Raw genomic sequence first — 25,322 nt, 5'->3', positions numbered from 1 at the left:
GCAATAATGCAAAAAAAATTTACGCCTGGCTCGCGATTCTTGATCATTTAGTAAATGTTGCCCTTTGCCGACCGCTGATATACTACATTTGTAATTATCAATTTTCAGTCTGCCGGCTGAGTGTTGGCGCGCGAAGGTTCGTGAAGTGGACGGTTGTATAAGTTATCGCAACCTTTCAACAAACGTTTGGCCAATCGACGGCAATAAGAACACATTTCATCCTCTTGACAAAATCCTGTAGCAATAAAGAGTTGATCCGTAGCAGTTTTATGATAAAAATCATACTCAATGACAAAATTTAAGATTCTTTTGACATTGATTGTTGACATTGATCATATGACTATTGATTCCGGAAAAATAATCAGTCTTTTTGCGTTATGAAATAAATACGTACCGAGACGCCTAAGCTACGGCATTCATCGAACTTCATGTGGCTTCCCCAATTCTACATTGGTAGCTTAAAAAGTCCCACACACACACAGAAAAAAAGCACAAATCCACTCCACAATGTGTAGTGGTTTTCACTTTCTTGGATGATTCATTCAGCCTGCCTATTTGAAAATAGGACTATAACGCCAGGTTCGCTCACGGAAGGGAAACGCGACCGTTCCTTGCGCTGGCCTATTTTTGTTTAGGATATAGTTTTCCACCCAACTCTAAAAAGCCCCTTCAACCTGCACCAACCAAAATGGGCTACGAGAATGCTAATTTGGGACCACCGCGTTCCCCGTTACGCCTTCCCGCATGCCACTTCCCGTGGTGTGCTGCTCGCATTTGTGGTGTGCAGCATTTGGAGTTGCCCTAAACGGTACGTCGATATATCCGATATCGGTGGTAGCACGTTCGTGACTGTGACTTTCCGCAGCACGAGGGGTGCTGATACGGTGCCGGAGCTGCCCGGGGATTAGCAGTACGCGGGGAGGAGGCGGGGCGCTGCGCGAGGGAGCATAAGAAATTGACACAGATAGGGAGAGCATTTTTCTAACCCAACCAGTCGCTGTGTTGTCGTCGTGATTGTTGTTATTTTAGCAGTTGCCGGGAAGTTGCCTCGTTGGCGCGTTAACAGAACCGTTGGAAATCCATACGAGTGGTCGGTCCCCATCAGAGAGACCGATGGGTCAGGGTCCGGCTCAGTTCTAGACTATCGTTCGACGACGGCGCATCTAAACGTGTACGGGAATAGTACAACTCTGCTCATTTTGTGTACAGGGCTTGTCACTTTTTGTGCTTGAATTGCGTGTGGGTGAGTCGAGAAAGGTAGCAGCTGTGTCCTTTAACACGCCGCCCCATCGTGACGACTTGCTTTTACTAGCAGGATAAGAGAAGGAAAACGGAAAAATTACAACAAACACACTCACACACACATACGTACACACAATCCGAGCACAAAAAGACTACCCTACTTCAGAAGGGCGGTAGAAGTATATGCAAAAGCGACTGAAGGGATACTTGAAGCAAACCCACTAACGAAGCACGTACTCATCTTCACGGGTCGATCAATCTAACGGAAACCTCAGACTGTTCGGCTCGAACGCCTATTTCGCCACCTTTCCCGGTGTGCCTGGAGGAGGGTGGGTCGGGTGTTGTTTGGCAACAACCGCAACAAACTCGGGACTGAATGTGACCAACGAAATCCTCGTGCCAACGTTACCAGACACCCGCCACACAGCTATCCTCCCCATGGCGTGGTAGCAAAGCCAGCGCCACAATCAGGCGAAACGTGATCCGAGCGCACATTTCTGATACAGTTCCGAAAGAAACCCGATACATCTTTCCTCGCCACAAATTCGGTTTTAGTACACACTCCTCCAACAGGATAGAAGTGTGCGCGGATGCAGCGTGGCTTCCAGCGCGGAGTGGAAGCGAGATAAGCGAGAGTGATAAGAAAACGACGACACAGTGCTGGAGCAACGCTGGCCACGATGACAACGACGATGAAGACGACGACGACGACTTCGGCTTCGTCAAGTGCGGCCGCATAAGATACCGTGCTGAAAGAAAGGCAGGACTTGTACCCTGGGCGGAGGCATACACAGCGTCCCGTATTTGTGGAGCCCACACGGTGCGGGTGGATAAGTTAAGGGGGCGTTGGACTGAACTATAGGTGAAATTTCCTTCTCGAGCACGGAGCGGGAATCATCCTCAGAACTGTGTAACCCGGGTATCAGTGAGCTTTCATCCGGCGTACGGTACAGAACGTTTTTCTCTAGCGGGTGCTAAAGAGTTTTCCGACGAAACCGTGATTCCAGTGCGGGTCAGTTTGGTGAGAGTGTGTGTTCGAGTGTCGGACCGACTGGAACGCAGCCGCCGCAGGAACAATCAATCGTCGGGTGTATATTCATCAGTATCGTTTAATTGTTTAGGTAAGTCCAGTGTGTCCAACGGTCTATTTGAGTTTACCAGCATGCCAATCTTGTTACCTGCGGTTAAGAGTGGTTTCGTAGTGATAACGGTCATTCATTACGCAGCGATATAAACACGGCTCAATGTGCCAGCTAGCTGGGGGAGTTTCCGCAAGCGTTGCTTATCGTTAAATGAATTCTGTTCATATACACAATTGTCGTTAAATTAACCACACACACTAAGAATAACACAAAAACAGGCACATTAACTACATTCATATCATTTGCTTTCTAATTTGTTGTTGTAAATACCATTTAATTAGATTATGTTTTCCAAGCGACTTCTAATTAGTAAGTAGTGAATATTTGACATTTGGAATGGGAAGCGTGTATGTGACACTAAGGCATGAGTGTATGTGATCTAATCACAAATACACGGCATCCAGGCGATTGTGATTAAGATAAATATTTCCCGAAAAAATATCTTTAAACCTCCAGTCAATTTCAAGATTACAAGTATCAAGCAAACTATACACAGCAAAACTGTTGCTGAAGACTGTATGTATTTGATATATGCCGGATGTACTTAGATTTGGTTTAATTATTTTCGAAGATTAATCGAAGGAAGGAGCATCGTTGCAAAAATGGAAAAATGCTAAAATCTTGTAAATGTTCCAGAGTATCAGCGCGATAGTCATAACACCAAGGCAATAATGCGTATACTTTGCGAAACAATCTTCGTTTTTAGTTAAATTTTAACTAAACTAGAAGATTTCTCAAACATATCATACACAATGCTTGAACAGTGGCTGTCACCACAAATGTCCCAAATTTAATGATCGAGAAACAGTGAACGTTATATAATGTGTAACAGAGATATTTCTTTCATTCATTTCACTCACATTTATTCATTTATACGACACATAGAAAACAATCATAAGGTTCCAGGGAAAATGAATAATTTCATTCACCTGCCATTTGAATCGTTTACTACAATAACATGTGACATCAAGCATGCTTCTTTCGTCATTCCCTATAAATTTCATTGTCAATCAAATTTGACGGTTTGAGAAAATGTTTATGAAATGAATTAAAGTTTTTTTTTATAACAAGCGATGTTGTCATCGTGGTACTGTCGTGAACTCGCACAAGTTAATAATACCCATTGTGAGTTCAATCCTCAATGTGGAACGATGTATAAACGCCACATTTGGATGAACAATTTGGGGTTTAAAAAAATAAACCCTTCATTTTCAATCGATCACTAAATAGATCATATACCATGGGATAGAAGGATTCTGATGCAATAAGATTTTCTTCGATTAATTCAAGCTGTGCGGGAGCTAACTATTATCAGCGCGAGAACTAACCAAGTATCATTTTTAGCATATCTGTAAAATCAGAATAATATTAAGCTAGTATTGCAATTATTCTACTTATTGTTGATAATTATTCAACAGACTTGTGTATAAATCAACATTAATTTCTTATATCTAACATTTAAAGATTGTTTTAGTGTACCATATTCGTACATACATATTGTAGCGCCCAAAAATGAGTATTTTGTGTTGATTTGATTCTATGTTGTTCTTAACTTGGCCAAATAAATATTATTCATATTATACACATGTTTATACGATTTAGTTCTTTCAAAATATGGCTAGAAAATCATTGCAAATGAAATCGTTAAACGACTGTAACTGTACTCAAAAGGATCGTAAAGCAAAATGAAAACATCGTGATTCGTGACATGAAGCACTAGAGCTGCAAATTTCGGTTATTAATTACTGTGTCACAGCTCCGTGATTAATATTTCAATTCATCGTCTTTTATCCTCATCGCGTGCTGACCTTCTGAATAAATTCTCCAAACGATGCGCATCGTTCCACATGCACGTTTAGTACGTTACGGGTAATTATTGCAAAAGGATATCTCTGTGTAATGGTCTCGTAAACTACCAACCCCTTCGCACACATCGGATGCGGCAAAGCTGTTTTCAGATTTATTACTATACTAGTGAACCTACGTTACAAGCATTCTAACCTGGGGCACAAGATTGATCGTCCAGCTGGTGGGATGGTTCTTCATCCGCTATTTCTCGCCCGATGTCGCATGTCGATGAAACCAACTGTCTGTTCGCAAGGAAAATACAGATTTCAATATGCAAACATGCAAATAAGCAAGATGTTACGCTCTATTCAAACAAACTGCGATGAGCAAGCTTAACAGAAAATCCTTTACCATCGCCAAATAGTACACACACACACATAGAGAGAGACTAGGTCTTTCATAACGATGTCGTCCTGGGATAGATGGTGTGGCACGTTCCACAGTGAAGAGGATGTAGAAGATTTGAAAAGTTACTTTTCGCGCCCATTTTCCCCACAACATCGCACTGCGGACGTGCTGGTAAAAGATGGATGGAAAGGGAGCAAGCGAAACGAAAACGAGCGGACAAACTTTACTACGTTTTCTAGCTGATTGCCGTTTATGGAGGGACATGAGTTTCCCTCGATTTTATAGCGAAAGCAGCCACCAGTCAGTCAGCCACAGTCAGGAGCGGGTGCTGAGAATATTTATATACCCGGCATTTATTTATATAAGCGCGGTAATGATGGGGGGAGATACCACCGGGGGAAGAAGATTTCCCACTTCGTAGGGTTCGGTAATCGTACGGTAGCAATCCCGAGGACCCAGGATGCTATGTACAGAAATCGCTTCAATTGGTTTGAGATCGGATTGAACTGAACCGGCGGGTTCCGGAATCTATGTCGTTCGTTTTTCGTTTCCATTCGCACTGTCCCACTGTCCCTCCGCCCGTCACCTTAAGCGATTCCCTTTATGTCGCTCGTACCCGGAACCGGCATCGCCCCCCTTTCGCTCGATTCGCTATAGCCTGGGGCTTTTGCTTTCACTCAAATCCAATTCCACCCAGGGTGGGTGTTTATCTCGCAGGAAATTATCTACTGTATATCACAGGCAAACGGCTTGGTACATCCCAAACCACCGGACACGTTCTGAATGCTGACTAATGTTTTATTTGATTTTATTTGGCTTGACCTTCCACCCTGGCAGTGTTCGCCCCGGCACGTTCCCCTTGTACCATTCGTCAAACAGAAATACAGATTCACACGTTCGGTTTCCATCTTTCGGTCTTGCACCACTAACCCGACTCGAAATACTCGCTTCAACCAGATGAAACTGTGCTTTCGTTCGGAATTCTACCACTTTCATGGTGCTTTCTTCGATCGCACCGGCAGAGATGGAGGATAAATGTTGAGTACATAACCCAGTCCAATCCTGCCCGCGTTGGGAAAGTGTTGCAACCATGCTGAACTGTTAGCCCTTTTTTTTTGGTAGACTTTTCCTTTTTATTTTGTGATTTACTTTTTCCTCCTTGCTTGTCTTCAACACTATGTAAGTATGTGTGAGTGTGTCGGTGCTAGATAATACTAAAAGCACACGTTTTGTAACGATCTGCTTTCGGCAGATGTGGCTCACAAAGCGACCTGAACGCTAAGGAGTGCTCTTTACATACACGAAATCAACGTTCGCTTTTATGTTTATGCCGTGTGACAGCTGCCTGTACCTTATGTTACAGATTGCTGGCCTGGTGGAATCTTATTTAAAATGATTGCAAAGGAAATCACATGATTGTCTAATGATGTTGTGCCAGGGCGGCATCATCGTAGTTTGTAAGTCTGGCTGTTTATAAGCATTCACTCCAGATTTCTGCGCCGTTGCCTTGTGTTGAAAATTATTTTGCATTTTGTTGATATTTAATATATTAATAAAGTAGTAGCATTAATTTATATTATTTACTATTTTGATATAATATTCGTAAATGATCATAATCAAATAATAACCAAAACTTGATTCTTCTTCTTAGAAGAATCAAGTTTTGGTTATTAAGAATCTAGTTTTGGTTAACCGTTGTCGGTCAAGGCCTGCCTGTACCACTAGTGGGCTTCGGCTTTCAGTGACTAATTGATTTCCCCCCATAGCAGGATAGTCAATCCTACGTATGGCGGCACGGTCTATTTGGGGATCGAACCCATGACGGGCATGTTGTTAAGTCGTACGAGTTGACGACTGTACTACGAGACCGGCTCAACCAAAACTTGATAAATATTAGGAAATTTGAAGAATTTTATATTGTATGAAAAATTATTTATTAATTTTACTTATGGTTCTTTTTATTTAACCACCAAGATCTATACAACAATTAAATGTAGGTTGTGCTTAATTCGATGGTAAAATCATTTCTACACATAACGTTATTTCTACTGTAAATGTACCACCCTTCCCGATCCCTAAGACCATCCACAGCCATCCAATCTTAGGGCAGCAATTGTTTAAAGATTATAAAAACAGGCAAAACGAACCTTCTCGTACAGCTGGTAGATAACAAGATTGATTGGTGAATTCGTGTGGTTCCTACTATCATACCTGGAAACGGATACCTGTACCAAACTGCTTTACTGACCCCGATCAGAGTCCGCCTGCGATAAGGCAATATCATTAGCCGTTCCGTGCGATTAGTTATTGCTATTGTGTCAAAAAATACAAACAAACAATGAGAAATGGCAGCAAACATATCTTACACTCAATTAGAAACAAAGTAGTATTGACTGCCTATAAATTGCAAGTTCCAGCTACACATCTAAATAGTAATCAATTATCTACTAAGCCACACGTTTCATTAATGTTACAGCAAGTGATTAAACTGCTGAAAGTGCGAGATCGTAGTCGTGAATAACCAACACCGATTACACGGTGCTCATTCCCGGGAGCTGATCTCGATCGCAACCACGACGTTATTCGTCATGGGAAATTTTAATCTGATAAACGATCTGTCATCGGCTATGCGATACCCTGATTATCATACAGATTACATAAATATTTTTGTACGCATTCCACCGACAGCAAGATTTATCGGACTTCCAATAGTGGAATGCTCTAATCCCACGTGCTAGCTCTCCGGTAGGTGCGCTAAATGAACGGGGAGTGGCCGCCATACAGGCTACCGGGAATTGAGGCTACCAACCGATCGAACCTATACATGATCGCACACTCGGCACCAAACCGTGTGGCATGCTTCTGCACTTGAACTGTCGATGCCCCGTCCGTCCGGCTGCTATTAATTAGAATTACAATTAGAATTAGAGATCACAGCATAGCTGCAGTGCGACGAGGGCAACGGATTGTGGGTAGATTATGCTATAAATAACGTCAGCTGTCCCAATGGACATGACGCCAACGATGCCCTACTCTAAACACGGTCCGATCCAATGGTTACCACGACATACAGCGCTTGGCGCCTCGGGAACCGTGATACCGCGGGAAACAGCGGCTAGCACTGATTATCGAAGTCCATGACCTTCTACCTTCACTTGGGCCGCACGACGAGCCAGCGTGAAATCAAGCTCTGATATCAGCTGTACTGCTGCGCCGGCCTAACAGCACAGCCGCGTTGTAGCGGTGCAGTCGGCGCTTGGTCAACCGTGAGACACTTGCATATCCGGCTGGTAGCCCAAAACACCGACCATGCACAGGTGGCTCTACAAAGGGAACGCTCCCCATGCGTTGTGATGTCGTGATGCGCGTTACAAGCGAGCGTTTCCGCTCGCCTTCTCTCTCTCTGCGATCCATCCATCGCTAACTTGAGACACATAAATAAATATGTCACTTCTATGTGTCCCCTTTTTTGTGCAAGGAAATGCTAGGAACGGCACGCGACTCAGCGATTGATAGGATAGGATCTACTCGCAGCGAAGGCTTGACGGAAATAAAATGCGGCGTGTGCGAGCAACAATCACACCGATCCACGATAGGGTTTTTGTTGTTGTTTTATTATAGAAGGACTTTCCATGCACCGGAGGTCCCAATCAAGGCAAGCAGGAGAATGGGTAATGATTGTGTTAACCTATTATCTTCACAATTTATAAATTCAATCTGATGGTAACTATTACGCACCGGGAGCTTGAAGCTTACAGCAATGTAAATTGTATTGATGGTTAGCAAAATAATAATAATTTTTTTTTTGTTTTAGTGTTGCGTATATAACATCAGCATTTTGTATGAAGTTTTGAACACCGTATAAAAAAATATTTAATAAAGTTCCTTTTTTGCTCAAATTTACAGAATCCTGTAAATTATAGTAAAAATATTGGAAGCTGCCATACGGTATGATTTCATACAACAATTGAACGTCAATTACAGCTTCAATTTGCATTAAATATCCCTATTGTAAGTGAAAATCAAACTAAAGCCTTTTTTTATTTGTGCTAAATTAAGAAGCGTTGGTATAGAAAGATCGTGCCTTCGCACAAACTATACCATTCGATGTGCTTTGTGCAAGCTACACTTGACAAACAACTTTTCTGAAAATAAATATAGCAAAAACGTGAAAAACGCATCATATTTAACGAGACAGCAACCGATGCGTAGAGAAAAAGACAATTATAAAAGACAGGCGTGTGAAAATAAACCAGCATCGTCGATGATGTCTTGATTTTTTGCAAGATACCAACCGCACCCTTTGTTGTGGCTTGGCAAACCCTGTTGCAGATCGAGAGTGTACATTTATGTGTTTATTCATGACTGCTACACTTACTGCTGGAGATAAGTGAAAATGTTTCCAATACAATTGAACGAACGATATGATAACAATCCAAACACTCAACCACACTGGTGCGGAAACTCAAACAACAAGCAGGAAATTGATGCTTAAGCACCATCGGGTCACAGCCGTGATGACAGACTCCCCTTTCCCCGCCGCATCACGAATGTCACGAAAAGTTAATGGGGTGAAGAAAAAAAACGACCACACCACGACCGGCAAAAAGGAATTGCTAAATTAAATGTAATTAAATAGCAAACTCGCTTCTCGCAAAACTATGAGCATTGGGCATGCAACGGGCGGAATGTTAGTGGGTCTATATTGTTGGACCTGCAAGCACATTGCCTCCCAGCAGCTACCATATGGCCACAATATTACAAAGCGTACAAAAAGATGTATTGATTCACTGCAATGTATAATTTCTATGAACGTTTACAAAGTTTTGGAAAACACTTATTATAATAATATAAACGTCTTTAAAAAAGTTGTATGCTCGACGTTCATCTATTCTTTATTAAATTTTCCGCTACACCCCACTTTTGGCCCGGAAAAGCGCTTATCACCACTGTTCACCCAGCTGTCCGCCAGCACGCGCTAAGTGGAAACAGCGGAAAGTGGCATTAAAAATTACTTTAATTGCTCATAAATAATCACTTGATCACGATCAATCGATCGCTCGATCGCGTACCGATCGCGCCTGTTACCGAGTGTCAAACTCGAATCGCGAGCTAACGCAGCGAAAGAAAAAAACGATCACTACCGCCCACCTGGGCATTAAAGCTCCTTGCCCCGGGCTTCCCACTCCCTAGGCTGATCAACTGTCGTTAGCTCGTTGGAGGGAATAAGGCGGCAGTAGCAGCAGGCTTTTTTTCAATGCAAAAAACTTTGTCAGTGTCGTATTTCAATCTCATGCTATCGTGTACCCCCACACACACACACAGACACACAACATTGGCGCGTGCCACCGAGACAGGTTGAATTTTACAGCAATTTTTTTATGCACCTTTCGTGTACGTTCCCACTCGATTGCGCGGATACTAACGACCTGCACGGGCTAATCATACTGGACTTCCAATAGCAACTTCAAAATACTTGCCCGTGACGATCTGTTGTTTGTTTCTCGCGTCTATCAAGCGTGCGGGCGCGTGCCACATGTCACACATTATAAATTTTGAAAGCGTTGATTCACTTCCTGTCTTGTTTCAGCGGAAAGAACTGGCATATTAATTCCTCTGGCTGTCGCGTGGATTCAAATTGTACGAAAAGTTAAATCTCCCCAGTCCCCGCGCTGTACGATCGGAGAGGATGCAGATCGAAAAATAAGTTGTTCGCCAAACCCGTCTCCCAGTCCGCAGCCGCACTCCGGTTATACGCTTACCCTCTGTCTGCTCGATTTGCCGCTCCTTGCGTCCTCGACGATCAGGCTAATTATGGCGGCACGTGTAGCGGCATATGTGCGGCGACCATGCAAAAATGCCCGACCCGGCACGGTTCGACCCGGTTCGGCGATGATGGCGATGTGATAAACTTTTCGAAGGAGTTCCTTGAAATTATGGCGCGTGGCACAGGCCGGCCGCACGCTTAAGAATGTTTAGCCCGTCGCGACCCGCGGGCGCAATCGGTGTGTTGGATTTTGTTTTGTTCTTGCGATTCGCGACCCGCTCGCAGTGGACATTCTCTTCGCCGCATGCCGTCGACTCAAGCAGACAGGTCCGTTCCACAGCATACCGATGCAACGCGAGCGTCAGTCGGTGATGGTACCTGCGGTTGTCTCGGGGTGAACCAAAACAACGCACTGTTACGGCCAGTTCACGAGCTGTTGGTATAAATGAATTGAGATTTAATGATAATCGATGCGGTTGTTGATTTTGAACAAATTTGAACCGATATATGTATCTATTTTTACTATCGAATTCGTCAGCAGAGACATTGTTTAAAGGTGTTTATTAAATTAATTGTCACAAATCGGTCATTGAAAGGAAATTACTGTAAAACTAACCGATTGAATAGATTTCAAAATAATTGCTAATATAAATATAAATATAAATATATAAATTTTCCCTCGTTTAATGCAACCTCACACATTCACAGACAAACGGCCGTGTGAAAGGACACGAGAGAACGCATGTGCCATTTCCTGGTTCGAATGTTGCCAACTGTGGCCCACCCTGTCGCGAACCTCAAGCTCACCCAGCAGAAAACGTGAATGTTGTTCTACCCCTCGAGAATCGCGTTGCCGGGCTAGGCAGCGAGCAGCGTCGTTTAACAAGCTTGATGCGGCCAAGTCTGGTACGGCCGATGCTTATTTCCCACGGAAAACTACGATCCGCCCGCCCGTCCCACAAGCGAGCGATCGGATTATGCAGAGGAAGAAAAAAAAGTATACATCTAATCGTCCACAACGGCCAGAATAAACCTTTACCTTAATGGGTATCAGATGGATCCCGCCGGTGCTGACGTGCGGTTCCGCGGTCCCTTTCGCCCAGGGCAAGCCGAAACCGGGGACTGTGTCGCTGGCTCTGCTTGCGAGTGTAACCAATATTTATCACGGCAGACGGTTTGTTTTTCTATCGTCGTACATTCGTTCGTTTCACTCGCACGCTCAGCTCTTCACGGCTCAGCTCAGCACGACGGCCCAGTGTTAATCTGAAAAAAACTAATTCAATCTAACGCACGTTGGCGGATATTTAATATCCGTTCGGCAAAACACCAACCGATCTGTTTATGGAATAGGGCGGAAGGGACGGTACACTGTTGCACGCGCTTCGTGGTGGCACCCGTGACCGTTGCCGTGTCGTGACAGTCCCCCTTCCTACATTTTTTAACAGACAATCCCTTTCGTATCAACCTGATAACCTGCACAATGGTGGCGAGCATGATCGATGCACGCGCTAAAAAGGCCGGCAATCAATTCTTCGCCGTTTACGTAATCCTCCCAGATGCGGAAGCGGTTTCAAGTGACGCGATTTTTGGTGCGGTTCCAAGTCGACGGTTGAGTGTATTATTAATTGAATAGCAAATGATGGGGTAGTGGAATGTTTTAAAGAACAATGTATTACTCTAGCACCGGCAATTACTGTACTAACTGGAATTTTAATGCACATCAGACAGACTAGACGAATTGGCTGGCGGGTATGATAATTTTGATTTTTCAATATATTTCAAACGAGAGTGACTATTTTGCGAGTTATTTAGTACACAAATTGGTTGTACTAAAATTGTTATACTTGCGTTGCATTACTATTGAGCAATAACTGAACATATTAGATGCACTTAAAATGTATGGATAAATAAATGTTTTGATTTTTTCATGAGTTTTATAAAAACTAGAAAGTATTTAAGCCGGTCCCGTAGTACAGTCGTCAACTCGTACGACTTAACAACATGCCCGTCATGGGTTCAATCCCCAAATAGACCGCGCCGCCATACGTAGGACTGACTATCCTGCTATGGGGGGGAATCAATCAGTCACTGAAAGCCAAGCCCACAAGTGGGTACAGGCAGGCCTTGACCGACATCGGTTGTTGAGCCAAAGAAGAAGAAGAAGAAGAAAGTATTTACGTATCCAAAAAAATATTTCAATGCAAAAAAGGTATATAAATAATTTTAAAGATATTTGTAGTTCACATTTTTTTATGATTAGTATTGATTCATTTTCTCCATAAGGTGTCGTTTTTTATTTTGTTTTTAATATTTCCCGAAAATATGGTTGTTAAAATTAACTTTTATTGTTTCACTGTTAAACATTTCCTACAACATTTCCTCCAAAATAAGAAAGCTTCATCACAATAGAAAATTTGATGTAGTTACATTTTTTTACGAATCAAGAAATCAGCACGAATACAGTTTTTTAAACTTTTCGATAAATGTATGCAGTCATACGAAACTCCTCCTGCTGCCAGCAATTGGTAAGGGTAACTATCGCCTTCATGAACAAGTAGATGCAGAAAAGCGCACAAATAACACTCGTCATTGTAGCACACACTTATGCATCACACAAGGATACGAAACATCTCCTCCTGCCAATAGATTTATATTAAACGATTCTTACCCGATCTTGATCTTGATTTCAGATCAGCTCTAAAAAATGTACCTCAAACACGAATGATATTGCTCGTTTTTTTCTGCGTATTTAGACTGCTCGATATGCGAAGGAGTACTCCACTGTATACAATAACTATTCAGTATTTACTGTCCAGTCTGGTTATACGTGTTATTAGTGTTCCAGATAAAACTCTATACCAGTCCGTCAGTGTAGAAGCAATTTTAGCAAAATTTCATGCGGCTATCTACATTCTTCTCTATTCAAAGTGTTATTAAAAAGAAGAGGATGTATTTGCTAGAAGTACTTAAGACCACAGAGCTTAAGAAAAGTAAAAAAGATTCATACTACGTTCAGATATTTTGAACAGAGACAATTGGGTCAGAAATTGCAGATAAAATACAAACATTAACCAATCTACATCTGCTTTGTTTGTGTGCAATTCTAATAAAAATTAGGTCCGGCTGGATACGCAAACATTTAATCCCATTAGCCGCACTAAGCCACTGGTGGTAATGAATTAACACCCCCGGGGCACCCTTGCAGGTTCACCGGGGTGAGCGTAGCGAACAGCAGGCAACAAAGCGCAGCAGGTGTTTCGCTTGCTCGCCCGTACTTTCTTATCAAACAGCATTGTGTTGCGGCTCACGGTGCTCGCAGCTCGATGATCATGGCTGTATGGTAATAAGTGCTCCCATATCCAGCACACTTGCTTACGGGAGTGTTTCCGATTTTCATATCGTCACCGCATGAGATGCATAAATTAAATGCGAACCGGGAGCGGATCGACGCGCAACGCTAATGGTGTGGTCGCGTGGCTCACGACCGGTGTACGTAGATCAACATGCAAACATGCGACACGGCAGCAGCGGAAGGACATACGGTCGGATTGGAGCGGCGTCTGGCCGTACTGATCCCAACCAAGGTAGGCTAATTTATGCGCCCGAATCTAGTGATAAATTCATCTAAAGTTTGCTCCATTCTACTGCGAGAGCCGCCGCGATCAACAATTGCAATCCGGCTGCCGCCGACGAGTGCAACGAAATTAATTAAACGAGCTACATTTTAGGCTCAATCATGTTTTTTTTCCACTTTGCTCACCTTCTCGGCTCCTTATTGCACTCGCGACAACGACAAAGAGTGCACTACACTGTGAGCGGGTTTTGGGGCAGGAATAATCGTGGGACTTGTGACATTCGTTGAAATGATTTTTCATGACTTGAGTCGCTCCAGCCGATTCCAGTTACCGTAGTGCGTATTGCACCCGGATAAGAATCGGAGCAGAATTTCCCTTTGATCCAAAAATAGTCACCGCCAACCTGTTCCGTCTGCGACATTGCACGTTTATTTAGCGCACAAGGTTGAGCGTTCAGTTTACTTATCCCTTCATTCGCTATCAGCTGACTCGTTGGTGCGATGGACAATGACACCGTTCGCGGGCGGTGCACGTCAGTTGCATATGGGGCAATAAACATGGTTAATAATTCAAAAGGGGAAAGGATCGTATTGTTTTAACGTATAGTTTACAGTTTCAGAAACAAGACGCGAAACAATGCAATGACAATGTAAAACATATTTTTTTAAATATTGATTTTTAGTTACTTTTTTAACAAAAGTTGAAACAATATTTTATACAAACGTTGTGAAAATTGGATTAGTATTGAATCTAAATAAAAACTTAAAATACAAATAAACAACATTGTAATGCAAAAAACAAGTAGATTATATCCTTATATTTGATGCCAAACTTGTAGTCTTATTTTTTCTGTATTAATTTAAAGAAGGTTTGCTTGCAGTGTTTCTTAAAAAATGTAAAATTACATTTAACAAAAATTATTAACATAAAAATCAATATAATCAGCATAATTTAAACATATAACTTTTAAAATACATCTTTTCAAAACGGATCTAAAATCCAACCATCTAAGAATCTTTAATAAAGTTAATACGTAAAGAAAAATAACAAGTAATAAGTTAATAAGTAAAACTAAGTAAAGATGTGCTTTTTATAATACAAATACAACTGATTTCAGAATATCTTAAACAAACAAAACAAAACTAATAGAATGTAAAAACATAAAGTTCCAATACATTTGAAAAGGGGTAATCTGAAATAGAATGGTTTCATAACAACAACGCAAAAGCAAAGATGAAAAGCAAATGCAAAAACTCATCACGAGCAGACTATCCTGCAGAGTAGGAATTAATAAAGAGAATGGTTTAAATGAAGCTGAATCGTACTATTCATCGTTGCACATTTGCCACTGTAGTTCATCCCGGCGCACTACCGGTCCTCTACCCACGCGCTAGAGCCGATGCAATTGCATTGCATCAAAAAGGCAATCAAACCCGGACATACTAAAAGCTACTACAAACAACAAAGTACTTCGTCCTTATTCTCTCAATCATAACTATTGCGGTAGCGTCAGGCTATTCGCGCCACTGGTTTGCACCTTCCGTCGTTGTTCGTTCGTTACAAAAACTATTAATAGCCAGGTACCGATAGCAGCTGGAAGATGAACCGATTTTTGCGCGGAAAACTCACAGACAGTGAGAGAGAGATAGAGAGAAGAAGAGAAATGTAGTATTTTTAGCGCAGCAGCGACACCCGAAAACTTGCTATCCTGCTAACCCGCTCCCGTCGAGTCAAATCCCACAGATGGCCAACAACATTGACGAGACGAGATGATTCGGTTCTGTCTGTCCGTGTCAACGGTTCTCTAACCATCAATCAACCAGCTGAGGCTGACTGATGCAGATTGCTCGCCAGTGTCCCATTCTGGTTTCTGCTCACGCGATCGCGCAACGTGGACCGAGTAGTATACATAGTGACGATTTGGAAGCGGCCACTGTCGGATGGTGGCGTACAAAAAAATGGTGCAATGAAATCGGTTATTACTTTCGTTCCTTCAACCCGCCCCAAATCATCCCGTCAGTCAGTGTTTGAAACATGTTGCATACTGCGTTTATGAGTTTAAAAGAACCGCGATAACTCGCCACCCTCTCCCCAGGGAAAGGACACTCCGTCTGTATTGACGTACACAAAACTATTACAGTGAGGTAAGCAAGAGAAAGTCAAACAGTGGAGTTTAATAGTAGTAACTGGAGCATAAATAAAAACAAAGTGCAACTCGAATGCCCTGCTTCCCTGCCCGGTTCGTGTTGACCGTACGCAGGGGATACGCCCGGGAGTGCCAGAAGTGCACTGGTAGGTTCGTTCGTTCAAGGCTTTGTTGCGGTTTTAAAAATAGCTTACCGTCGTGGGACAGGATTTTTTAGAGTTTCTACATAAAACAACCACATCGGATGGTCTGTCAATGTCATGGTTTTACTCGGGCGAGGGAAACATGAGACATGGGCGGAAGTACCTTGAATTACTCTTCTCGCGCTTATCTTTCGATCGCTGGAGTCGCATGGAACAACCAGGCAGATTTCGGACACTTCCACTTTAAACGCTTCATATCGAATGTTTATCGTATCGGAACGAATTAATTACCACCGTGTGTCGGTGTACGCTTACACCTTGCTGGTGTTCATTGTGCTTGTTTCTCTTTGCTGTAAAACCATGCTTTAGAGTAAGGATAATTTAATCTGCTTTGAGCTGTTACATTTAACACAATGATGTGTACATGTTGCACTTAATGGGTGCGATGTGCGTTTCATAGTTTCTAAAACTTTGTGTGCTGTAATGTGCAGATTTTGCCGCATAAACTGTGTACAATGTATAGCATACAATCGTTGTAGTCTAAAACCAGTACAGGTAATATGATATTCTTGAAACATTCACGAACCTTGCTCGGTATTCTCTTTACCCTCCGCATAGGCATCCATCTTCCTGGCCACAAAACACAAAACAAACTAGTCGTACGTTATGCTTCGTTTTGAAAATTAGAGCAAGGAATATGGCGAGGCTGCAGACACCGGAAAGTATTATTGGCTTCATATGTATGCTTTGCCCGATATCTTGCGAAGGAATAAAAGTGCAAACATGGACGAAGCAAAGTGATTGGCATTGCGGTGGGAACGTAAGAACAAGGAAAAAGAAAGGGAGAACAGGCTTTTTTGAGGCTTGACAAAAACAAAAACCGTTCTCGTTCTTATTTTACAGTGTGCAATAAAAGTTGTTGGCACACGCGCAGCACATTACTTTATGGGGTGGATTTGTTCATGTTTCTTGTTTCACACATGCTTTATTTATTGTTTAATTTATTATCTTTTGATGCTAGTATTTAACCAAACATACATGTTGACTTGAATATAATTTTGGATTAAAGTGTTTTAAGTGTCATTAAAACTGTTGAAAGGTCGTATTCAACAATATTATTATATTTTTCTTCTTCTTTGGCACAACAACCGTTGTCGGTCAAGGCCTGCCAAGTACCCACTAGTGAAGTGAGCTTGGCTTTCAGTGACTTATTGTTACCATAGCAGAATTGAACCCATGACGGGCATGTTGTTACGTTGTACGAGTTGACGACTGTACCACGAGACCGGCCAGATTATAATATTACTTTATTATTTAAGATCAAAAAACTTTTTTATTTTTTCTTGCAAAATTACAGGTATTCCCCGATGTACGCTGTACGCGGTAGCCGTGATTTCGTTATACTTTTTTTTTCTTAATTTGACTAAATATGATTTAATTTAATTTAATAATTTAATTTGTTGTTTTAACTAATTATACTGATTACATTAAATGTCAAAAACCAAACAAATTTCCCTTTTTGTCGACTATTTTGAAAGGTACAAAATTGTAATTATCATTTGAAATCACATCAAATAACTTAGTAGCAAAAACCTACTATTTGAAGCAAAATTATACGAAAATTTAGGTATAATTTTACTGAAAACTTCGAAATTCGCCTTACACTAATATTCGAGATACGCTATTAACGATATCCGCATTAATAGCGTATATCGGGGAATACATGTATATATTTCTTATTTTTGGTAATATTTATTGCAATAATAATTTATTGTTTGAATCCTTTTAATTATTTTTGTTAAGGATAATATTAATAGGATAGGGTAATTATTAATTAATAATTTGTATAATTTTTGTTTGTTATATTTTTATTAGGATAATTTTAATTTAATTAGTACAATTAAATTAAAAAAAGTGTCACTAAAGAAAAGGCGTAAAGTCCTTACTAATTTAAAAAAAACATTTTATGTTCCACACTATTCTTTAACACAAGCCCAAATTCTTATTTTCTATCAATTTCTTCCACTGTTGTACAACTTTGCACAAGCACTGTACCCATTCTAGAACAGGAAAGCCGCCCTTCTTAGCTGCCTGTCTGTAAGAACGGCGAGCAAAACGGAAGGAAGGTTGCATATTGTTTTATCTCAATGCATCCTAGGTGTAGCGGACAAAATCCCGCACGAGTCCCTCCCGACCTCCCACCGCGCCCCTTTGCCGGATGCTGCTGCACACCCCACCAGCTAAAACCGATTGTCTGTCCGTACACTATCGCACACAATCAGAACAAGGGGAACCCAGCCCGGCGGCGCACACATTCACATCGCGCACGTAGCGCATGTGTGCGAACGCGCGCTGCCGCCTGACTAGCGAGCTAGTCGCGTGTGCTAGAAGCTTTCGCGGCTAGAAGCACGGCAGAACGGTGGTGCAGTATATATACGAGCCCGTTTCTAATGAAAGCTCATTGCATCTGTTGTCCCTGCGGTGTTCACTGTGTTTTTCGAAGGCGCACGCGAAATTCCACTAAAAATATACGTGCATTTGCCAGAGTGGCAGTTACACGAGTCCTGGTGTTCTTAGTGCTGTAGTCGCGTGTGCGAACGGAAACGGTTCCGCGATTCTTTCGAAAACTTAAAGTGTGAAACAGTTGGGCTTCGGGTGCCCCGCCAAGTGTCATACAGCAAATTCTGTTCGAGCTAACCGGCCCCATCATCCGGCGACGGCGAACAGATTGGCTAATCTGGAAGATTGTGTGCAGAAAAACAAAAAATACATAAGCAAAACACGTGTGCATTTTGTTCGTTCGTGACCCTGTGGCATGTGTACGTAATCGGGATGGGTGCGACGGTTTTTGCGAAATTGGTTTGCTGTTGTTGTATATTCCGTTTAGTGTTTCTAGAGTGCGACCCGCTATTACCGGTTATTACCGTCGTTAGATGACACTGTTCTATTATTTTACTTTTCTTTTTCGTTGTTTCTTTGCATATTAATGAGCTCAATCGCAAGAAAACACGTGAGCTTGAGCGTCGTTCGAATACGGGCGTGTTCCCCTCTTACAAACAGGTGTAACAGTGCGCCCATTGTAATTTCCTGCCCTAAACAATACCTTCTCGCATTTAAATAGCACCGAGCTCAGTGGGCAACGTTTGCACTTAGAATACGTTTCGGGACGGTTACACTTCGATGCATTGATTTTACGATGTAACTGCATGTGCGCAAATTGTTATGCATCACTGAGAAGCTCCATCGGATGAGCAGTTGATTAAAGATCTAAAAAAAAAAAACACGTAGTACAGCGGACTATTCGATATTCAAATTCAAATAGGGATTCTATTGAAATACAGTGAGATAAGAATTTGGTAGTGTGCATTTTAAATATATTATATTTATATTTCGTAAGGAATTGAAGGTTTTATTCCACATGCTTTTAGTGCATCATCAAATCGTTTTAGTAATCGATCCAATCGTATGTTTTAGTTAATTTCAGACCCATTCAATTTATTATGTGTTGGTAGCTAAAACGCAAAATAAATTTACAAAAAATTTTTTTTACAAAATGATTCATTGGAAATGCTTAAAAATTAGTTTTCATTTTTTTTTTCATTTTTTTTAAATAATTTTGTAATTTATGTACTAAAATAACAAAACAAAAACAAAGTGCAATACTTTTTTTCAATAAAATACTCAGTTTTTGTTTCATTGAGATAAAACTTGAACATTTTTAGGAATTTTCATTTTTTTGTAAAGAAAAGTTAGGGGTTTATGACGATAGATAGTTTGAACATTTGTATTGTATGGGTCATGTAGTGTACATGCGGTGTATTGGGTCTACGATTAGTTTTGGGCAATTTGGTACATTTTCATGAACGTTAACGTACTACTTACAGGATTTTCCAAGTCACTTTCGAATGTGCACATAATTATTCACCGCTTCCAAGATGTTTTTTAACAGCCGTCAGATGGTGTATTTGGTTCAAAATGAAATTCCAGATTCAGCACATAATTTTCAACAATACCAGATTGATGTGGCTTGGAAATTTCTGTATTTCATATAGATGTAAAACTTACTATAGGACGTTCTTTATTTCGACGGATAGGACGCTTTTTGTGAACGTCCTGGTCATGCGGTTCACGATCATATTTGTAATGGAGGAAATAAACAACCTGGCTTACTAGGACGTTCTTTATTTCGACGGATAGGACGTTCTTTTTATGAACAACTCAGTACATTATGATTTATAAAGTATTGATTTACGTTATTAGATGCACCAAGGACGTTCTTTCTTTTGAATGAACTTAACGAACCGTATGGTTGTGATTCTTTAGGCACACCTCTAGTCTAAAATTGATGTGAACGATTTAGGCTATGTTTACCTTTTAAAAAAAGTTGTTTGAACATTTCGAATCTTACACGATCCATTATGATCAATTACGTTACATTATTTTTATTACTCATTTTTTTCCTGGGCCACTCATTTGTTACTAATTTTCTAAATTTCTTTAACTTATGTTTTTCGTTTTCCCTTCCTTTGTTTTGTTTTGCTTCATTTCATTACAGGTAAATTCGTTCATTTAGAATAAACATCTACACCACCTGACCCGTTCGATATCCTGCATGAGCATTTGAGCTTTCCGTTATAGTTTGTACCGATAATAATCACCCTCTTGAGCTGCTGTTACATACATTACATCGCATATCTGCAGCATATTATCGCGATCGCTTTATTTGCATCAACGTCGTCCGACTCCGATCGCCATTGCACAAGCGAAATTCGAATTCGAGCCCTCCCATCCCCAATTCACACATCTGCTCGCATATCGCGTGCTGTAAAAACAAAAAACCCTCCACAAACGCATCCAATCACATCCGGCCAAAATGAAGGTTGAGATTCAAAATCACGTCGAGCATCTACCATCGGCGCTCAACGGCATGACCGTTTCATCCACCCATCATGATCCTCACATGCTGGATGAAACATGTCTGATGGCAAGTATTATTTATTATTTCACTGCAAAATCACCCGCTCTTTGCAACCCCGCCGCCACAACCAACAAACATACACACACACAAACCAACCGTTGACGATACATGCAGCAACAATAACACCTTTCAACAAATGTTTGCATAGTTGGCAAAATCGTTTCACCAGCTCTTTGTGGTGCGCTTACGGGTTACGATGCAAAACGGTGTTCATGTTCCGCGGCTGGTCGGTTGCGGAGCTGCACCATTCTAGGCCGGAATGAAATTCTGTACCTCCGTACCGTCGGTTTTGTTTCCCGCATTAATTTACATCGTGTTTTTGCGTTGCCATTCCTTATTTTAGCTGTCGAATTTACTGACCAGGAGCAACCGCATGGCTTCGAAGGCACCGACCATCTGCGATGGAACGGCTAATGCGGTGGATGCGAAGCTGAGCGAGATCGACAGGGAGCTATCGATTTCGGTTATCACGGAGGAAGACACCGAACCGGTGCTGGATCTGCTGAAACGATTTTTCTTTAAGGTAAGTGTCCCATTTGCTAGAACGAAAAAAAGGCCAAATTAATGTTTGCACAATTTCAAGTGTTTAAACCACATTTAAACCACTGGTTTGTGTTTGTGTGCAAATAGAGTTTACAATTACTTTTTTTTTCAATTGGTAAAACAAACCGTTATTGATTTTAAAAGGCCAAAGTTTTTGAAAGGATTTGCATTTTTGACTTTTTTTAAACCAATAGTAGGAAAGTAAATATGGACGACCAGTCCGGATGGGAATCGAACCACGCCCTGTGTTTTGCAAGTTTCTTGTATTAGATCGCGCGGTTGACTAAACCTCATACTAAGCTTACCTATAATACAAATAAGTGTATGCAGCTCATATCAAAACCCCTTTGCCCCCTGTATCCCAAGAACTGTGCGTTGGTTTAACGTATTCTAACCGCTACACTACGATGTACGCCATTTTGCTGTGGATTTGCAAATTTTCCGTTCATATTATCTTAGGCCCAGGTAACGGGGATCACGAATCGGTCTATGACCATGAATAATGCATCATCATGGTAATGGGATGAATAAAATATGAAAAGAATTCAATTTATGCATCTTTGAGGGTCTCCAGTCTCCCTCTTCTTGGTTCCCCAATTTCGCACGGAAACAGTATCTCCACCAGTATCTCCACCACCTCCTCTAGTCCGTCAGCTGTAGCGCCTAGCAGTCAGGATATTCTTGTGGGTTTAGCATATTCGAGTGTCCTTGCCCTTACCGGTGGCTCTGCTTTTCTTTCCAGGATGAACCGCTCAACACGTACGTTCAGCTCGGCGAATGTAAGGAGCTGGAAAAGTACTGTACCAAAAGCCTGGGCGAACACTCCTCTTACAAGGCCGTCAACTCACGGGGCGAAATTGTGGGTGTAATCCTGAACGGAACCATCATGAAACCGGTAGGTGATTTATCTTCGTACAGACACTTTCGGCTTCTTGCTGGCTAACGGCAAACTACAAGCCCAATTTTGCGTTCCCCGTTTTGATTTACCTTCTTTCTATTTGCAGCAACCCGGCGATGAACCTCCGGCCAAGCTGGCTGATAACTGTGCGCATCCAAAGTTTAGGAAAATCATGGCCCTGATGGACCATGTGGACGAGCAGTTCGACATCTTCGAGCTGTACCCGGACATTGATCGATTTTTGGACTGCAAAATCATTTCGGTCGATACGAACTACCGTGGCATGGGCATTGCCGGTATGCTAACTGACCGCACGCTCGACTACGCATCGCGGAACGGCATCAAGCTGATACACGTGCTGTGCAGCAGCCACTTCTCCGCCCGCGTCATGGAGAAGATGGACTTTAACGAGGTGTACCGCTTGCCGTACGCCGACTATCTGGTGAACGGTGAGCAGGTGTTCGATCCCGAGAAGCCGCACGTAGCGCTGCGAATCCTCACCAAACGCTTAGACCAGTAGCTCGGATCAATGAACGTAAAGGGAAGTTGTTTCACCGTTGTCCAGCTCGTACATGAAAACAACAATACACAAAATCGACCCACTAGGACATCGCTGTTTGGCATGGAGTAATAGAACCGGATTTTATTCACTCAACTGCCGCAATCGCGCCATGTCAATTACTATTTAACAGAAAAAGGACACACACACACAGCATTTGATTCCTTTGGGGTGGGGTAATGTTAACAACAAGAAGTCATAGTTGCATAGATATGCCAACTTGTGATAATGCTTCTTTTTTAAGTGTGCTGCATTTGATCGTCACGGTGGACATTAACATAAGTTGGGTGCAATCCTCTAAGGTGATGATGCGATAATTGCAACAGTGTTGCGCATAAATATATGTAATTGGTAATCAGATAATAAATAATAATTTATACGTAGTAAACGCACACAGACTTGATCGTGTTGCGGTGAGTCCGAAATAGTACCTCTAGTGTTGTTGTTAGTGTTGCCTGTTGCCAGTTGCGTATAATTACTGTTTGCGTAAAACAGAAGCAAGAAGAGATTCATTAAAATGTATTAAAGACATCAGTAAGAAAATTCAGACAAAACCATTGTATTGGTTGTCTGTTTTTTTTTCATCGAAGAGTCGGAAAGAATCGCAAAACGACGTGTAGATATGCAATTCTCAATGGGGCATGTCGACGCGTGTCCGTAAAATATTAGGTGAATGGACACAGTTTTCGGCGCGACCGACTCGGAGCCGTTTTGGTTTTATGGTTGAGATGCGTTTATGAACGTTTGCATTGATTAAATTTGCGCTACCAAAAAACAACTTGAATGAATTTCAGCACCGAATTTATTGTTCATATTTAATTTGCTGTATCTTTTGTTCGCAATTCGTGCAACAGCTACGGAGCGTTCTTTCAAAATGTGCAAATAAAATGGATTGGAAAAATTATCAGTCAGTGCGTTTCATTTCATAATGCAGGTTCCAATGTTGCGAAATTCTAGCTTTTCGGACATGTTTTAACAAGGTATAGTTTAAATAGTTGATAAAAAATCACTTCAGTGTTTATATTGTTAGATTTTTATATTTAAAAAACAAAATAATTGGATGAGAAAAAAGATGCCGACGACGCAAAAATGTTCACGCCTATACACAACACAGATGACTGCATGTTGCTGCAAGACTGTCTCAATACCTTTATGCACGTGGTGCAAACTAGTGATGTGCCTTCTGGAGCGCACCCACGACTCCGATCCGACTCCGACTATTGTTAGTCTGCTTCCAACTTCGGCAAAATGGAACAACTAGATCCGCCTGGAGTCGGAGTCGCCCAGAGTCGGAGTCGCCCAGTGTCGGAGTCGCCCGGAGTCGTCCGGAGTCATTCGGAGTCGTTCAGAGTCGTCCGGAGTCGTCCGGAGTCGTCGGAGTCATTCGGAGTCGTTCGGAGTCGTTCGGAGTCGTCCGGAGTCGTCCTGAGTCGAAGTCATTCGGAGTCATTCGGAGTCATTCGGAGTCTTTCGGAGTCGTTCGGAGTCGTTCAGAGTCGTTCGGAGTCGTTCGGAGTCGTTCGGAGTCATACGGAGTTGACCGGAATCGGAGTTGGTCGGAGTCAACAAGAGCCTTTGTGATTGTGATCAGACATTTCCTTTCGTTGTGTTTTTTGTCTTTCACTTTGCGCGAGCACTTGTTGTACAGGCCTTTGTTTCAAAGGACGACTTCGGCCGACTCCAGACGACTCCGGATGACGCTGTCTGTAGCCGATTCCGGATGAATGCAGACGACTCCAGACGACTCCGAACGATTCCTGACGACTCCGACTCCGAACGACTCCGAACGACTCCGAACGACTCCGAACGACCCCGGACGATTTCGAATGACTCCGCGCGATTCTGGACGATTCCGAACGACTCCAGATAATGCGGGGTGGACGTACCTTGCGGAGTCGATTCCGAATTAAACGGAGTCGGATTGGAGTCGACTCCGGATTTCGCCAACTGTACCCATCACTAGTGCAAACGCAACGACCTGACTATCTGCATTAAGAAATGCTTCTGTTTGTGATTTTGTCAATGCAGGAGCTCACATCCCAATTCATAGACGGTGCCGCGGTTAATCGATTAAATTATACTACAGACCTGGACGTTCTTTTAGACTCCAATTTGAATTTTAAACAGCACATC

General features: G+C 42.1%; 1 protein-coding gene across 4 annotated transcripts; it reads left to right on the top strand.

Annotated features, from left to right (window-relative positions):
• The first annotated feature begins 1,037 nt into the window (after window positions 1–1,037).
• On the top strand, window positions 1,038–23,577 carry LOC120955644 (arylalkylamine N-acetyltransferase 1-like). 4 transcript variants are annotated; one of them, XM_040376694.2, is made up of 5 exons: window positions 1,038–2,363; window positions 20,767–21,195; window positions 21,533–21,712; window positions 22,475–22,627; window positions 22,737–23,577. In XM_040376694.2, the coding sequence occupies exons 2-5, from the start codon at window positions 21,085–21,087 to the stop codon at window positions 23,148–23,150; spliced, it is 858 nt and encodes a 285-aa protein (XP_040232628.1). In that variant the 5' UTR covers window positions 1,038–2,363; window positions 20,767–21,084; the 3' UTR covers window positions 23,151–23,577. The 4 variants fall into 4 exon arrangements, with proteins under 4 accessions (XP_040232628.1, XP_040232630.1, XP_040232629.1 ...); XM_040376695.2 differs by lacking the exon at window positions 1,038–2,363 and adding an exon at window positions 18,670–19,030; XM_040376696.2 differs by lacking the exon at window positions 20,767–21,195 and having other exon boundaries at window positions 1,040–2,363.
• The last annotated feature ends 1,745 nt before the right edge of the window (window positions 23,578–25,322 follow it).

This window comes from Anopheles coluzzii, chromosome 3 (assembly GCF_943734685.1).
Source record: "Anopheles coluzzii chromosome 3, AcolN3, whole genome shotgun sequence".
In the NCBI taxonomy this organism is placed as follows: Eukaryota; Metazoa; Arthropoda; class Insecta; order Diptera; family Culicidae; genus Anopheles; species Anopheles coluzzii.
This window is presented reverse-complemented; position numbering and strand designations above follow the sequence as displayed.